General features: G+C 45.0%; 1 protein-coding gene across 2 annotated transcripts; it reads right to left on the reverse strand.

Annotated features, from left to right (window-relative positions):
- Positions 1–1,025: 1,025 nt before the first annotated feature.
- Positions 1,026–16,901, reverse strand: LOC119173804 (uncharacterized). 2 transcript variants are annotated; one of them, XM_037424587.2, is made up of 5 exons: positions 16,803–16,901; positions 14,310–14,493; positions 11,288–11,403; positions 3,296–3,424; positions 1,026–3,088 (listed from the first exon to the last, which is right to left on the reverse strand). In XM_037424587.2, exons 1-5 carry the CDS (start codon positions 16,878–16,880, stop codon positions 2,999–3,001), a joined length of 597 nt encoding a protein of 198 aa, XP_037280484.2. In that variant the 5' UTR covers positions 16,881–16,901; the 3' UTR covers positions 1,026–2,998. The 2 variants fall into 2 exon arrangements, with proteins under 2 accessions (XP_037280484.2, XP_075751844.1); XM_075895729.1 differs by lacking the exons at positions 11,288–11,403; positions 14,310–14,493; positions 16,803–16,901 and adding an exon at positions 8,318–8,921.
- Between the last annotated feature and the right edge of the window lie 546 nt (positions 16,902–17,447).

Below are 17,447 nucleotides of genomic sequence, written 5' to 3' on the forward strand. Positions count from 1 at the left end.
CAAGCGAGTCGAAAACTACGTTATGTACCACAAAGTAACGTGCAGGGGCACGCTCCCAGAAAACCCCGCAGGGTCAATAACCTTCTCAGGATGATTTTCAGGTGAAATCCATACTGTGTGGCTATTCTGCCATGTATCTTTTATCACGAGAACACCGCTTTTCAGATTTCATTTGTAACTCGAACGCCTCAAAGACCATGCAAGTGAGCGTGCTGCTCGAGCTACTCGAGTCACAAGGTACGGTCATGCGACATTTCATACAGTACGCGCCAGCGTTTCGCTTAACGTCGCATTCGCATAATAGATAAAGCTTTCGCCCAGTGACGCACCGATGGATAGTGTTCGTGTTGCTTACTGATAGAGGAAAATGAGAGAGAGAAAAGACTATTGCACATAATGGGCCGGCAGTCTGGTCTCGGTGGCTTCAGATGGCGGCTCGGAGTCCCTGGACTCGGGCGGCATCCTCAGCCTGCGTGACGGCCCAGAGCTGGTCGTTTAGTTCCGAGCTTTGGAAGGCCGCCTCCTAGCGGCGGTGGCGCCCACGAAGAAGGTCCTCCGCGGATCCCGCAGCCAGGGGGGCGGCAAGAACGAATGAACTCGGGCCTTCCCGTGGTCTGGCATTAAGGCGGCGTTTTCACGACAGCTGTCTAAGGCACATTCCAGGAGCATGTGGTTCAGCGGTGCTCTGTGCTCGCATGCTTTACACATGTCGGTGGGGTAGAGGTTCGGTATAGGTGGGGTAAAGTAAGGTCCATAGATAAAACAACTTGTTTCGCCTAGGGACTTTGGCATACACTAGCCGGGCTAGGTAGTGGAGTTGGAGCAAACGAAAGTAATATACTTTATTCACAGAGTGAGCCAATGACCGAGTCGTTCAAGGTGGTTGGCTTACCTAGTCTAGGAGGCCGTGGGCCTAAGCAAACATCCTGGTAAATGCAGCAAGTATCGCAGGATGGTGAACATGCACATGCAACTTCGAGTGCAGATAGCGCATAAGACAAGGATACAAAAGATAGAGACGTAGAATGGCGCTAACTTCAGACCACGTTTATTTCCGAACACGCAAGAATATTTACTATGGCAAATCACAATGATCTTACGCATCCTTTTCATATCATGAGAGCAAAAAATTATTTAGACTATCCACGGAAACCTGCTGAGCAGAGCATGCAGAATGACGCACGTGGCGATAGAAGCGAGAAATAACGAATACATAAATAGATAAAAGAAAACCACAGTACAGCCATTCTATCGTTTAGAAAAATAACAAACTACAAATCATACATCGCGCACATTTTTTGTTCTAAAGTGCGCCAAGTGTTAATTAAGCCCACGCTAATGACAAGTGCGATATTAGGAAGCTATGTTGAGGAATGATAATGCCTTATCGTGGAGGTGTGCGGATGGCTGGCTCACGCACATAACGCCTTGCCTATGGTTCACGCAAGCCTCGGCTATATCTCACGAGTTCATTGCTCCCTAACAGTGACGCAATAAAACAAAATCCCAGCACATCCACGAACTGAATGTTGATGAGTGGGACGTAGCGTACGTCCGTCTGTCCGTCCGCTCCTATCACACTGAAGCACGCATTGGAAAGACGGACGGACGCTTCGCCCCACTCATTATCATTCACTCCGTGTATATGAGGTAAATTTATTATAAAAGCACCATCTATCCTCTTTAATTGCCAACTATAAGGAAACCACAAATGCCATCTAGTGATATTTTCTAGGATATATACCCACAATGACATCTAGTGAGCAATTCATAAAGTAGAGGTGGCTGCATACATACTACAAACAAAAGGAGGAGGGCACGACCCAGACCGCAAGGTTAGTTCAAACAGCGGACAAACAGGTTAGTTCAAAAAGGTTAGTTCAAACAGCGGATTGCAATTTGCAACCACACCGACGGCAATCCAAGGCCAAATCGCACGACGGAGCACATGTCAAAAAGCTGCGGTGCAGACGCTCAAACAGCGGCCAATCTGGCTCACGTAAGATTTCCCGCATGAAAGGGGGACTTACATGGTTCACGATTTTCTTTACACACAAAACAAAACGAAGGCCACGCTTCACATTGCACCCTTCTTTTGCTTTTCATTTTTTGCCGATCCTGCAGTCATGACCCTTCACCTGACGTCACTGATCCTCAAGGCCTGATCGCACCAGTTGGGCGTCCACAACTGGACGTTAGGTGGCACTGCAGCGATAGGTGGCACTGCAGGCATGGCACTGAGCGATAGGTGGCACTGCAGGCATTTGCGTGCGCAGGCTTCCCGTTAAGGTGGGGGGGGGGGGTGAATTCTTGCCCCACCCTATTAAGTCAATCTATCGGGCAGATTTCGCGCCCCCTCTCACAAGTGACTAATAGGGTGCCCGTTCCATAGTCAATATATGAAATAGATTTAGCGCCCCATCTTCAGTCACTAGGGGGGGAACTTCCCCCCCCCCTCACGCACATGCCAGTGATTTACAAGTGTCGTACACACTTTCATACCACATAGTAGGGTGTATTCGTTGTGGGACAGAATTTGCGGAAATCAGGAAATAAATAAAATGATACTAAGCTGTATGTCGTACTGCACAGTTCCGATGCTGACCTGCACTTTGCAGGTCCGTGTTATCGCGAAAGCCAAAGAAGGCACCTATGCCCGGTCGCTAAACCACGAACCATCTATACACAAAATCGTCGTTATATCTAATATTCGTAATAGGCGTATACGTTATGCGTACCGTGATGCTGTCGAACTGAAGTTATAATACCGTTATTATAACCAATATTTTGCGCGGGTCGCGCTCGTTATGTGCAGGTTTCAGTTGCTAACACGCTCTACTGGCATCCGTTCAATGCTCGAGTGCATCCATCATGGCGGGCAGATCTGGTCAAAAACAAAGGTTGCACGACGTGTGCACGAAAGTATACGAAGTGAAGGAAGAAATTTAGCAGTGCTTCCGTTCGGGTTAATCCTGCTCAGACAGGACAGCTGTAGGCCTCAGAAGAAGGTGGCATCATCGAAGTTATCCTCAATGAAGGCCCCATCGTCTTCAAAATCGTCGTAATAATTATGCACATAGTCGGTGGCCTGGAAGAAAAAGAAATATGCAGCATATAGCGCTATGAACTACGCTTTGTCGGGAAAAGTTTTAATCGCCCCACAAAAAACTGCGGATATATGTAGTTTCAAAAGAATACTGCTCGCTAACCGATTTAAATATATGAGAGGAAGCCACGGTAAAAAACAAACAGCATTTACATATATGGCACGATCTGCGTAATATGAATTCTCTACCTCTTCCATCTCTTCCTCATCTGACTCGCCTTTCTCCTCATCTCCAATTCCACTTTCGCTGCTCTTTTCGGTGGATTCTTCTTCCCCTTCATCATCACTGTCACATGCTGTCTCATCCTCTCTACGAGCCTGCAATAATATATCGCGCGTAAAACAAGGCGGCACATCTTCATTACAACGCAACGTACAAAGCTTGATTTTTAAGATAACACAGAAAAAGTTGTATACTTTATAGCATGACCATCGGCAGCATTTGGTCTTGAGGGGGGCAAACAGGAAAGGGGAGGGGGAGCTTTGCTGGGACTTCAAGGCCGATGCCGGCACAGATTAAGGAGGGTGGGAGGGGGCTTGGCACCACCGTTTGTAGAACCTTGGCACCGACCTGCCAACGCCGCTTACAGCACCACTGTTGCCAAGGCGTCGTCAGGCCCCCGCACGCGTTTGGGGAAATGGGCAACAGGCAACCGTTATTGCGTAACTGTGGCGGTGATATACTGCAGTCGTCTCTGCATGTGATGTAGCCAGTAAGGGTGGTCTGGCGGGCTCTCCCCTCTGATATGTTTTTAGATTTTGATGGGACTATAACGCGTGCGTAGATACAAACACACGCCCCAGCATGCATATAGGGCGCGCCACAGTGGCACAGTGTGTTTGCCTGCCGCCTCGAAGGTCACTGGTTTGAGCCATGGAGGCCACGGCCGTCGCACTTCGACGGAGCCGAAATCCCAGAGGCACTAGAGTATGAAGTTGGGCATGTTGGTAAGACATACTTAATCGACGTAGCGCGTTTTTAAACATAGGACAAGGGAAGGAAAGCGCTCCCTTCTGTCCCTTCCCCTGTCCCATGTTTTAAAACGCGCTACGTCGTTTAACCCAGAGGCATGCGTTTGGGGTGCGATGTCAGTCAGTCGAAATTTTCAGAGCCACGTACCCCCCCTTTCCCCCACCCCCTACAGCATGTCTCGTGATCATATTTATTTATTTATTTATTTATTTATTTATTTATTTACCCTCAGGGCCAAATGGCATTACAGAGGGGGGTGGGTTATTTACAATAAAATATTGAATTTAACAAAAAAAGCAGTGAATACGGTTAAATCGTACAAATAAATTTGGAAGAGCACAATGTTTGTTAATATGCTGTATAATAATACATGTTAGGTAATACAACAACAAGCCTAAATATACAATGTTAGCTGTTGCAACAAAACACAAAAAAAGAACTTATTACACAATGTTAGCTAAAGCATCACGGAACAAATTGTTATCAGTAATAGCAACAATGTCACCGGGAAGTCTGTTCCACTCCTTTGATGTGCGAGGCAAAAAAGAATTGAAAAAAGTTTTTGTGTTGCATGAAGGGATGCCTACTTTGTGATGGTGGTCAATGCGGTGGGAAATGTGCTGTGGGCGAAGTAGTAGTTGGGCATGCAAGATGGGATGATGGTAGATCTTGTGAAATAGAGTTAGACGGGAGACTTTTCTGCGAGATGCTAAGGAAGGAAGTGCAAGTGAAGTTTTCATGGTTGAAATGCTAGCGGTTCTGTTATAATTGGACAATATAAAACGAACGGAGTTATTCTGAACAAGTTCAAGGGAAGTTACCAGGTTATTATAGGTAGGGTCCCACACGGTTGTAGCATATTCTAGTTTAGAGCGTATTAGTGTTTTATAAAGTAGCAGTTTTAAACCATGTGGAGCGTTAAAAAAGTTACGTCGTAAATAGCCAAGCATGCGGTTAGCATTGATAATGATGTATTCAATATGAGTTGTCCAGTTGAGGTTAGTTGTTATGTGAACTCCAAGATACTTATAAGAGTTAACAGAATCCAAAGGAATGTTATTAAGATAGTAAATAGGTGAAGTAGTGCAACTTCTTGATACACGCATGATTTTACACTTTTTAATGTTTAGGTCCATTAGCCATTTATCACACCAGTTAGATATAGCGTTAAGGTCAGACTGCAATATATTAATGTCATTATCGGTAGTAATTTCTCGAAAAATAACACAGTCGTCAGCAAATAGATGAATTTTTGATGATACAACTGATGACAGGTCATTAATATAAATGAGAAACAACAAGGGACCTAAGACGGACCCTTGCGGAACGCCAGAATGAACTTCGCGAAATGGAGAATTATGACAGTTGGCAGTAACGAATTGTGATCTGTTAGTGAGAAAGCATTCAATCCACATTAGTAGGTTACCGTCAAGGTTTAGTTGGTGTAGTTTGTAAAGTAGAAGTCTATGGCAAACCTTGTCAAAAGCTTTTGAAAAATCTAAAAAAATACAGTCAGCATGGGATGATTTATCAAGGATCTGATGTAAGTGATGAGTGAATGATATTAGCTGTGTTTCACATGAATATGTTTTACGGAAGCCATGTTGTGCTGACGTGAAAAATGAATTTGATTCTAAAAAATTGACTATGTTTGTAAATATTATATGCTCGAGCATTTTACAACAAATACTGGTTAAAGAAATGGGACGATAATTATTCGAAGAGTGTTTATTACCAGATTTATGGAGTGGAACGACTTTTCCGATTTTCCATTGACTAGGAATAGTAGAGGTATCTAGTGACTGTTGAAAAATTTTAGTAACTATAATGGAACTATAAGCGCTAGTATTTTTTAAAAATTTTGTGTTAATACCATCATAACCAGGAGATGAATCGTTCTTAAGTGATTCAATGAGACGTACAACTCCAGGAGTTTCGATAATCACGGATGACATGGGTGAATAATTGTGCAAGGTTGCGCTAGGTAAATCATTATGGCTATCTACGGAGAAGTTTTGGATAAAAGAATCGTTGAGAACAGAAGCGCAAAGGGCTTCACTAATTTCGTTACCGGATGAATCGATCAAGGAAATATGATTGTCAGATAGGGGGTTAATAACTCGCCAGAATTTTTTTGCATTTGTTTGTAACATAGACGGCAGGACTTGAGTGAGGAAGTTGTCTTTAGCGGATTTTAGTGCAGATATGTAGATGGATGATGCAGATTTGTAGGCAGCCCAGCGTGGGTGGTTAGTGGGTAAACATCTTGCTGCACGATAAAAACGTTTCTTTCGGTTAGATAAGCGTTTGATGTACGCGTTGTACCATGGCGCACGTGCGTTAGTTGTGATAGTACGGCAAGGGATATACTTATTGGTTAGTTGTTCAACTTCATCTGCAAACATATCCCAGTTACACTGCACTGAACGGGTATCAAAACTGCTTAGAAATATGTCTAGAAAAGTTGCTAGTTCACTGTTTATCTTGTCAAAGTTGGCTTTTTTATAGTCCCGTATCTTTTTCTTTTTTTTATCTCTATTAGGACAGGGTGCATTAAATGAAAATGAAAGTAAAGAATGGTCACTGATACCTGGTGCGTAGGTTATAGCGGTAACAAAGTCTGGTCGGTTTGTTAGTATCAGATCAAGAATGCTAGCACTGTTAGTAGTTGCCCTAGTCGGTAAGGCCACTACTTGCGTCAGGGAAAACGTTGAACATAGGTTAATGAATTCATTTGGTTGCGGCGAAGACGGTAAAGAGTAGGGTGCGTATGCGTTCCACATTATACTAGGAAAGTTAAAATCTCCGAGGAGAAACAGGGGATGTGATGGAAATCGTGTGCAAACTATATTAATTGCGTCGTGAAGTTCATCGACAAATGTTGAAGGTGAAGAGGGAGAACGATAGCATACACCTAATATTATCTTATGGTGTCCAATGGTTACTATAGCCCAGACTAGCTCTAGTTCAGTGTTAATATGAATACAGGAAGAAGGAGTGTCTTTTGAGACTGCCAGAAGAACGCCGCCTCCCCTGCGCACTGTCCGATCACAACGGTACATGTGAAAATTGGTTGCGTCATCAAAGATTTCTTGATCGCGGACATGCGCATGGAGCCAAGTTTCAGTCAATGCAACTATTTTTGCGCTACATGTATCAATAGCTGATGATAAAGAATTATATTTATTTAGTACACTTCTAACGTTAGAAAAAACGACAGATACCTGAAGATTTGATTTGTGGTCACCTCCCCTCGCGCAACCCTATGTAGTCGTGTTCACAGAAGAAGAAGCTCTCGCATTATTGACATAATTGGTACGTTTTTTCACCTCTAGAACTTTGTCGCACTCGGGAAAATACATGTAACATTTGTTATTTAGTAGTAACTTGTTGTAACGCAGCTTAAGTGGTGAAGAACCGGCCTGAGCTTTCCCAAAGTCAATAAGTTTTTTTCGTGCCTGCCTCGTTGCCACAGAGAAATCGTCGCTTACTGAAATATTCTTATCTTTTAGTTGATTGCGCAGTGACAGCACTTTCTCTTTCGTTTTGAAGTCAGTGAACTTGGCGACGATGGGGCGGCACTTAGTGGGTGAAGGGTTACCCAAACGGTGCACCCTTTGAAATGACTCGCTGGAAAAACTGTCAAGAATAGCAGAAATAGAATTCGTCAATTTCGCCTCGGTTTCTTGCCACGTTTCTCTAGAGTCTGGAACACCATGAAAGATTAAATTGTCCCTTCTGGACCTGTCCTCTAGCTCGGTTAGTCTAGATTGCACGTGGTTATTCTCGTCGGTTAGTTCTTCTACGGCTTTTTGCACACTTGCTAATTCTTCAGTCATAGTATCCAGTTTGATCGATTTTTCTTCCAATTCGTCAAGTCGCTTCCGGATACCAGTAATTTCAACGTGAATGTTTTTTTGTCCGGCTTTAATTGCTTTTACATCAATAGCAAGCTCAGACTGACACTGTGAGCTCTGTAACGAACGCGAGTGCACGTCTTTCAACATATGGAATAAGACATTCATTTGTTCGGCAGGGTTTTCGGGTAACTCATGAAATTCTTGTTGTGTTGTGGCACGGGTATTGGGTCCAGGGTTAGTCTCAATGTCGCCGGAACAAAGCAAGGTGTGAGCCATTGAAAAACATTCACACAGAGTCTCGCACAACACCCGTGGGCACGGGAACAGCAGTAGACAGCGGTTGTCAGATTTTTTAGCGTGTAGTAAAGGAGTACACACCTGCATGGTGAAGAAATAGCGGCTTAGAGCTGTGCAGAGACCACTGCTCTCGTGCCCACTGAAGGCGGTGTCCAGGTGTTGCTTCTTAAAACTGTCGGTGGCGATTGCTGCTGTCGTCGATGGGGCTGGTGGATCCTCAAAGAGCACCCAAGGGGCGTCAGAGCTCGGCATGTGTTGATCGGCTACGCTGACGAGGTTCATTGTCGGTAGCGGCGCACCTACATGCGCCAAGCCAGCAGAGCAAATTGATAACCACGGCAGGATGTTCGCAAAGAAGGCCTGCATGGTGAAGAAATAGCGGCTTAGAGCTGTGCAGAGACCACTGCTCTCGTGCCCACTGAAGGCGGTGTCCAGGTGTTGCTTCTTAAAACTGTCGGTGGCGATTGCTGCTGTCGTCGATGGGGCTGGTGGATCCTCAAAGAGCACCCAAGGGGCGTCAGAGCTCGGCATGTGTTGATCGGCTACGCTGACGAGGTTCATTGTCGGTAGCGGCGCACCTACATGCGCCAAGCCAGCAGAGCAAATTGATAACCACGGCAGGATGTTCGCAAAGAAGGCCTGCATGGTGAAGAAATAGCGGCTTAGAGCTGTGCAGAGACCACTGCTCTCGTGCCCACTCTGACCACTGCTCTCGTGCCCACTCTATCGTATCTATATATCGTAAATCTAGTGCTTCAAATCCTAGATATGTGCATGAAGTGATGTCGCAACCCCTTTCCTGAAAAATTCTGGTCATGCCTATTTTCGCATAACACAGAGAGAATTACCCTTATTACTTCTGCAATAACGCCACCACGATTGTACTAGCAGTGAGGGGGGCCCAACGCCCCCCCCCCTCCCTCTCATTTCAACGCAATAGCATCAGAGAGCTCGTTTCGCAGAAATTCCGGTGTCGGTGTCGGCGTCGTTTGTTGTTAGTGAAAAATCATAATCTTATGCGTGACCGCAAAATTGAGAACGATGCAAATAAAATGAATAATAAAAAACATCCTGGGTCAGATTGGGGATCAAACCCGGGTCGTTTGCGTGGGAAGCGAATGTTTTACCACACCGCCATGCGTCTTCTTTTTTTCTTTACTTCTGATTTACCTTCGCACGCGGGGGGTCAAGAAAAATATAATACAGTTATAACAAACATGACAGCACAATTACTACGGCCATCAGTCAACACTGCTAAAGCACATCGCGCCCTGAAATTCCTTCATGGTCAGCAGGGTTTCTACCTTTCCTAATCCTCCAAGAACACATTCATTGGTTCCTACTATTTCGAGAAGCGTTGATATACTTTCTATAAAATACTGTCTTGCGGGTCTGTTGTGAAGGTCCCAGTGAAATCTAGCCGTTCGAGAGCGCCCTTTACTGTGGAAGGCAGTGATCATGATTGCATCAAAAAGTAGTTCACAATCATTCTCTATTGCGAAGTACCTAACTACATGATGGTCTAACGGAAATTATTTTTTAATTGTCCTCTGTACAAACGTTCCAAAGGTACTTCTTACTTCCTTTCCAACAGTGTAGAAAAACTTGGTCAATTGTTTCCGATTTGCTACAGATTAGCAGTCAGATACCCCATGGCGAACGACTGTTTGTGAACACATTGAACACGGCAATGCGTCTCCTTCTGAATACAGTGAAAATAACTTAATCTGCTTGGAAATGCAGTGAAAGTGACACATGCTTTACAAACACGCGTGTCCTGTATAACATGCTTCAAAATACATCATGAATTATTGCAGTAATCATGCACAGTACAAGCGCCCATTGCAATTGGGCGTCAACGTCACTACAAAAGGCGCACACGCTATACTGCGCTTGTTTCCTTAAGGCCACGTAGTGGGCCCGTGCATAGCAAGTTCGAAAAGGTTTCACGGGCTAAGTGTTTGAAGTACGAACTAGAACAGAAGATCGATATCGTGTTCAACACCTCATGAACTGACTTCGTGTTGTACTACATGCCTCTCATAACATCTTCTATTCGTTTCATAGTGCTTCGCTTTCACAGTGGCGAATAGTCTATATAACTCGTTTTCATGATCGCCGACCACGCCGAGCATTGCAGTGCAGCGTCGACAGGAGGCGATCGCGGCGCAGTTGCCCTCCCCGTTGGTCCCTTCATTGCCGGGCATTTGCGCACGACACGCACTGCCACGCATTTAGTCCCTGTTGGACGAACCGTTCGTCCGTTGGTTTAACGAACGCAGTTAGTCCAACTATGCCGAATTTCGGCTTATAGTGTAAAAGCGACACTTTAGGGTCCCCTATTTTGTTTTGTTTTGCCTTTTAATACAAAGCACAGCATGGCACTCAACCACATCTTCGTTCCTGGCCCCAACTTCAGATCAAAATGATGCCTCCCCTCGCCTTCAAAAAAAAAAAAAAAAGAAAGGAAAATCTTCCAACACCCCAGGTTGGGTTCAGAACTTGGAATTTGTGGATCTTACGATAACACGTTCCGTTTCTGTCCACGCTATGCAATCATTATTTCATAATTCTTGAACTCCCGCCAAAATTCACAACCTAATAAATCCTTCGACGAACACTGATTTGACTCTGTATGAAAAAAACGCCCCACCGCGATGACGCCCTCACATTTGGAAAATGTTAAGCGTTACAGCAGTTAAGCGTACGCAGTCGTACCGAATGATCTACGGACCATGCTCCCGGTGTACTCTGAAATGTACTCTAATTAATGAAATCGCCCCGCCGCGGTGGTCTAGTGGCTAAGGTACTCGGCTGCTGACCCGCAGGTCCCGGGTTCGAATCCCTGCTGCGGCGGCTGCATTTCCGATGGAGGCGGAAATACTGTAGGCCCGTGTGCTCAGATATGGGTGCACGTTAAAGAACCCCAGATGGTCTAAATCTGCGGAGCCCTCCACTACGGCGTCTCTCATAATCACATGGTGGTTTTGGGACGTTAAACCCCACATACAAATCAATCGAACCTAATTAATGAAAAAACAGAACACACACCTGCAGCGCCAGCAGCTCTTGCTCAATGTTTACTTGAGCGACAGACGTTTGAGACGACCTCTTGGTCTTTTTCGCCATTTTCGAAACCTTCAGTTCGTCCGGAAAGTACGAGGAATCTGCGGGAGAGAAATCGCAACCACATAAGCGACAGTTCACAGCTCAACTTGACTATATTTATCTATAGCCGGAAGTTCAGCTGGCTGGCATTGCCGCATTATGCAAAGGAGTGAAGGACTAGTTTCGTGATCTTTACTCCACTTGCTATGGTCTCGCGGAACTCATTTTTCCTCATTAATTTCTCCTGTTCTTTGTGTTGTCGATTAATTTCTCCTCCAACTTTCGATGCGTTTCCGGGTCGTACAAGAAATAAAAAAAACAAAATTTATTTTAGGCGTGAAGCCCATTTGGGGCTGTATATAAAGGCTTCTTATCGTCTCCGGTCGTCACGGCGTGTCATGTAGTCACGGTTTGTAAGATTTACGGGTATTCGTCACAATGGGTTCATCTCCGACTACTCGGCCGCAGCCCACTTAAGATGAAGGCGACAATCACCCAACAAATAATTAAGAAATATAGCCGATGACGTTTGTGGGGCTGAGACACCCTTTTCTGAATAATAATAATAATAATAATAATAATAATAATAATAATAATAATAATAATAATAATAATAATAATAATAATAATAATAATAATAATAATGGTGGAAGGTAAAAAAACCTGGAGGCACTGCGCCGACCAAAGTAAATGTTTAAAAAGAAAAAAAAACAGAGAGAAAACACGTTTCGGCTACCACACGGAAGCCTTGTTCACAGTGAAATGAATACATGTGTAAATCAGTTCGTCATATGTATGTTTCAATATATCACGCAGGCAGCTCGCATATACTGACAACCGATTACTATCGCTCCTGCTTAAAGTGCGCGGAGTGGTTTGTATCACAAATAACTCAAGATAAAGACACCGTGACAGTCCTTTTGGAGACGAAGCTTCTTACACCTGTTCATCCCTCGTAGCCGTTGTAGTATGTAACGAGTATAACATCTCGACCTCCAAGGTGGTGCCGGAGAGAGATTTCTTCTGTGCGTTGTAGAACAATAAAAAATGGTGCTCAATGTACATGCCAATGACTGCTAATGGAGAATGAGAAACAGGAGCATTCGGCTTTTAGTTAACGCGCACGCTGCGATCCCCATCAGCAGCCATTGGCATGTACATTGAGCATTATCTGACACGAAAGGGTTGCTACGTTATGCTCGCTGGGTGTAACCAAGGAGGATTTTTTCTTTAATCCTCCTTGGGTGTAACCTCCTTAGTTTTAGAAAGGTTTAGCGAGCGTTGAGCCATAGTTCCATGAATACAATGAACTAGTGTATACCATGAACTCGAGGTGGTTAAAGGCGGGAAGTAGACCCGAACCGCAAGCCATAAAAAAGTGTGCGTGTGCCACCTCTCGTTTAGTCCTTGGAATATCCGTTGAATGGCGGTGCTTCTATATGGGGAATATAGGATAAAAAGATGCGAGATAGTGGTACTTAAAGTGTTGAATAGATGGACGAACGGGCACACAGACAGATGCATGGATGGACGCATGAACGGACGCAGGGACGGACGCACGAACAGACGTACGCACGGATGGTCACACAGACGGACGCATTGACGAACGGAAGCAAGAACAAATGGACGGACGAATGCTTCGCCCCACTATCTATCATTCACACCGTGGATATGCTGCCAATTTTTTTCTCTAGTGAGAACACGTGCCTTCCCCAAATCGATTGTGTGACCACCTGACTCATGCTCGGCCAAGGCACTGTGCTGTTTGAGGCACCTTTCAGAGACACCACTTTCACCGATATACACATCGTCACAATCCGCCCAAGGGACGGCGTACACCACACCAGGGAATTTCACTTTGGCTAACCTGTCTTTCACATTTACAAGCGATTGCCGTAGCTTTTGGTCCGGGACATGTGCCTAATGGACGCCGTAGGAACGCAGAATACGGCCGAGGGCTTCACTTATGGAGAGCATATGCGGTATTCCCGCACGCTTTTCACCAGATGGAGCACAGGGCACGTCACTTTCCCGGTTCGCTTACAAGTGACTCGGACTATCTGTTATAAATATGTGAATATATGAAAATATTGCCTGAAAGAGAAGTATCCTATCAGCACGGTATAGACTGAAATCGAAAGTTTAATGATATGCAGTCAAACGTAGGTCAACATCGTAATAAGTGTACACAGTGAAAAAAAAAAGAGAGATTCATTTCATATCGCAAAAAAAAAAGAAGATAACTTCTTGGTCCATGAATGAAATAAACAAACTTAGAATATCCGGAAACTCCCGTGCACCAAATGTGTATGTGATCTCGCTGTTTTCATCAACGTGACTTCTCTGTTTTCATCAATGTCATCGCGACTGTTCCATGTTCTGTTCTTTTGCTATATTGAAGATCATCACCTAATAAAGTCAGCTGGAAACACGTGCTTTGAGTGTGCGTCTATGTTCCTGTTTTTCAGCACGTTTTTTTTTCGCAGTGAAATATTTACTAAATATAAAGTGCTCTAATTTAAAAGACGTTTAGGCTCTCGCATGGGACCTTGCTTACATTATAGTGAAGCTTTAGCTGTGTATAAACAGCTAAAGAGACAGAACAGCAACAGTTAAAAAAAGAGCACAGCGGATCAATAATAGATGAAACGCACGTGGACACAGCCCTTTTCTCCAAGTTCTGTTCACCTGGTAAATCTTCTGCTTTGTCATTTACAAACATACGTTACTAGCAAGCCTAGTAACAACCCTGGTAATCAATTCGTACATCTTCTGAATTCAAGTTCCCCTTCGTGTGAAACATAAATGCTATCATCAAGTTTAAATTGGCATTTACATATGTTGGCGCAAGTTTAGTAGAATTGAAGAGCGCTACTTATATAAAATAATATTTCGTTGTTACTGGCCGTACGGGTGGAAACTATAATTCAGGCAGTGACCTGTAGAAGAAGTTGAATTATCTTACCATAGTGGACGCGAGGAGGCGGCATAGGGACGACTTTGAAACAGTACCGATCGATCCGTGGCTTTTTGGGTGGAGGAACGTTGAAACCGGACTCGTAGAACTTTCTGGGCTGCTCAACAAGGGCAGAGGTCAGATGTGTATCCTCTTGCGAGATCTCCAAAGGTGGCACTGGACACTGCCAAGGCTGCGAAAGGGATGAGCCGTGTGGTGTAATATGCTATGGTAAAGTATGGACTTCCCTACAGGTGGCGCCTTGACAAAGTGTGGACACCCAATGGCGGAAGAGGACGCGAAAGCTGGCGACTAAATATAACTTGACCGCGGCAAATAAGCAAAGGGGGCCAGTTAAAAAGCAAGTGAGGGAAACAGAGACGCTCATGTGGAAAGAGAGGATGGAAAAGAAGGGATCGCTGGGAATCTACAAGGCAAGCAAACAAGAGATCCGAAAGAGAACTTTTATGACAATAATAAAGGTAGTGCGTTGCTCTTTGAGGCGCGGGCTGGCTGCTTGAGAACTCTAACTTACAGGAGCAAATATTCGTCACAGGATGAGACATGTGTTGGATGTGGCATAAATGAAGAAACAATCGACCACATAGTGATGGAATGCCAAAAGATTCAGCCGGATAGAAATGGGGGGAACGTCACACTTCCTGAGGCGCTGGGCTTCACAGTTGATGGAAGCATTAACTGGGCAGCAGTAAGGTATTACTAAGCAGTGGCTGGAGTATTGGTGGAGGAAAAGCAGAGAAGTCGATAAAATAACATCCCAGCCAAGAGTAGCGGCTGGGCAAAATTAAAAAGACATCCGAGTTGAGGGACAAAATTTAAACTCGAACTATGAAGGTAGGCTAGATGGCGCATGCCGTCACCCAGATTCAAAGGGGAGGCCTTTAATCATCATCATCATCGAAAGCACATCTCATTCGAGTATACGCGATGCACACCGTGTCCTTGCTTGTTATAAACAATCTCCCCCCCCCCCCCCGCCCCGCCGCGGTGGTCTAGTGGCTAAGGTACTCGGCTGCTGACCTGCAGGTCGCGGGATCAAATCCCGGCTGCGGCGGCTGCATTTCCGATGGAGGCGGAAATTTTGTAGGCCCGTGTGCCCAGATTTGGGCGCACGTTAAAGAACCCCAGGTGGTCGAAATTTCCGGAGCCTTCCACTACGGCGTCTCTCATAATGATATGGTGGTTTTCGGACGTTAAACCCCACATATCAATCAATATCAATCCGGCTCCCTACCCCAAAGAAGAAGTCTAGATCATTGTTGCTTTCCTGCCTTCTCATGTCGCGGGGTGTTCCTGTCTTTCCTTCATGTAACATTCACCAATGCTTGCCACAAGTTAAGCTCAAGATTAATATAACTCATGTTTCATGTTATATTTTCACACACACACACACACACACACACACACACACACACACACACACACACACACACACACACACACACACACACACACACACACACACACACACACACACACACACACACACACACACACACACACACACACACACACACACACACACACACACACACACACACACACACACACACACACACACACACACACACACACACACACACACACACACACACACACACACACACACACACACACACACACACACACACACACACACACACACACACACACACACACACACACACACACACACACACACACACACACACACACACACACACACAGAAAATGTGTGCCCGCCATTGACGTGTGCCCCAGTTGCAATAGTTACGCGAAAACAGTCACTCCTTGTCGGCCTTGTGGTTTCGAGGAAACGTATACACGCATCGAGATACTGTAACACCCGGGCTGCTTCGTTATCTAAACGACAATGGCTTATATTTAATGAACGGGAGGGGGGGGGGCAAACGAAAATGAGAAGTAACTATGTGATTTCCATGAGCTGTACTAGCCACCTTACATTTTAGGTAAAAACAAGAGAGAAGCAAAGGAAAGGCGGGGAGGTTAACCAGGTTTTACCCGGTTTCTTACCCTGCGCACGAGGCAGCGGAAAGAGGGGAGGAAACATAGAGAGAGAAGGAAAGAGAGAGCAAGTGATGGCTTTGAAAAACTCTTGCTGGTGATAACCAATCCGGAGTGCCCAATTAAGGCATGCCTAGGGTGGTGCTAGCGGGAGGGTAGAGAGGGGAGGAGACTGTAGTTCATCCCCCCCCGGAATTCTCGCCTGCCCCCCTATGCCCCCCCCCTCATGGTCAAACACAATGAAAAGATAATGCACGAGTTACCCGCCTTCCTGCCACCTGAATGAATTCACTTGTCGTAGATGCCTTGCCAGTGAAAAAAAACCTACCACCACCTCTGGGCGTGCCTCAATATCATGTCGTGGTCTTGTCATGAAAACCAACGGCATTTAAATACACAATGATAAAAAATTCCAGAGTGAAGAGTGCAGGACTTCTATACATAGAAATAATATGAAGAAGGATGTTCAGTACACACCGGGTAGAGGGGCGGTGGTTCCAGGTGTTCTTCATCTAGTTCTTCGGTGGCGAGACCCAGCTGCGAGGAATTGAGCATTTTGCTGGCAGAATACGCCGGTACACCCTAACGGCCACAACACCACCTCGTCCTTCTCTGTTGCTACTGCCGCTTGTAAGCATGGCCATTACCCACAGTGGGGACCGGCTGGCCACCAACGGGGATCAACACTGGCACTCACAGCAAGAAACACAAAAGTGAACCACAACGTTCAGAAGAGGTAATATGTGGAGTTTTACGTTCCAAAGCTACCGTATCAATATCACTGTAGTGGAGGGCTCCGGAAATCTGGTGTTCGTTAACGTGCCGTTCAAAAGAAAATACGGGATAAAAGAAATGAGCGAGACATTTGACAGCAAGGCTTTTGTATGTCGTGTAGTGCGCAAACATAAACAGGAAGGTCTTTCAAACAGATGTTTACCGGTCGAATTGAATACCGGGGGGGGGGGGGGGGGAGGTGCCCATGCACACACAGTAGTGTACTGTATAGGCAGAGGATAGGGAGAAAGAAAACAACAAAAAAGTTTTGTCTAAATTTGTTCTATCGTATTAATAATAATAATAATAATAATAATAATAATAATAATAATAATAATAATAATAATA

Source organism: Rhipicephalus microplus, chromosome 5, assembly GCF_043290135.1.
Source record: "Rhipicephalus microplus isolate Deutch F79 chromosome 5, USDA_Rmic, whole genome shotgun sequence".
Taxonomy (NCBI): Eukaryota; Metazoa; Arthropoda; class Arachnida; order Ixodida; family Ixodidae; genus Rhipicephalus; species Rhipicephalus microplus.

Excerpts from the sequence above, each read along its gene's own strand:
- LOC119173804 (XM_075895729.1), bottom strand. The coding sequence starts at position 8,881 with ATGCAGGCCTTCTTTGCGAACATCCTGCCGTGGTTATCAATTTGCTCT. Across the intron at positions 3,425-8,317 it reads GCTATTTCTTCACCATGCAG|GCTCGTAGAGAGGATGAGAC; the intron begins GTGTGTACTCCT and ends ATATTATTGCAG. Across the intron at positions 3,089-3,295 it reads ATGAGGAAGAGATGGAAGAG|GCCACCGACTATGTGCATAA; the intron begins GTAGAGAATTCA and ends TTTTTCTTCCAG.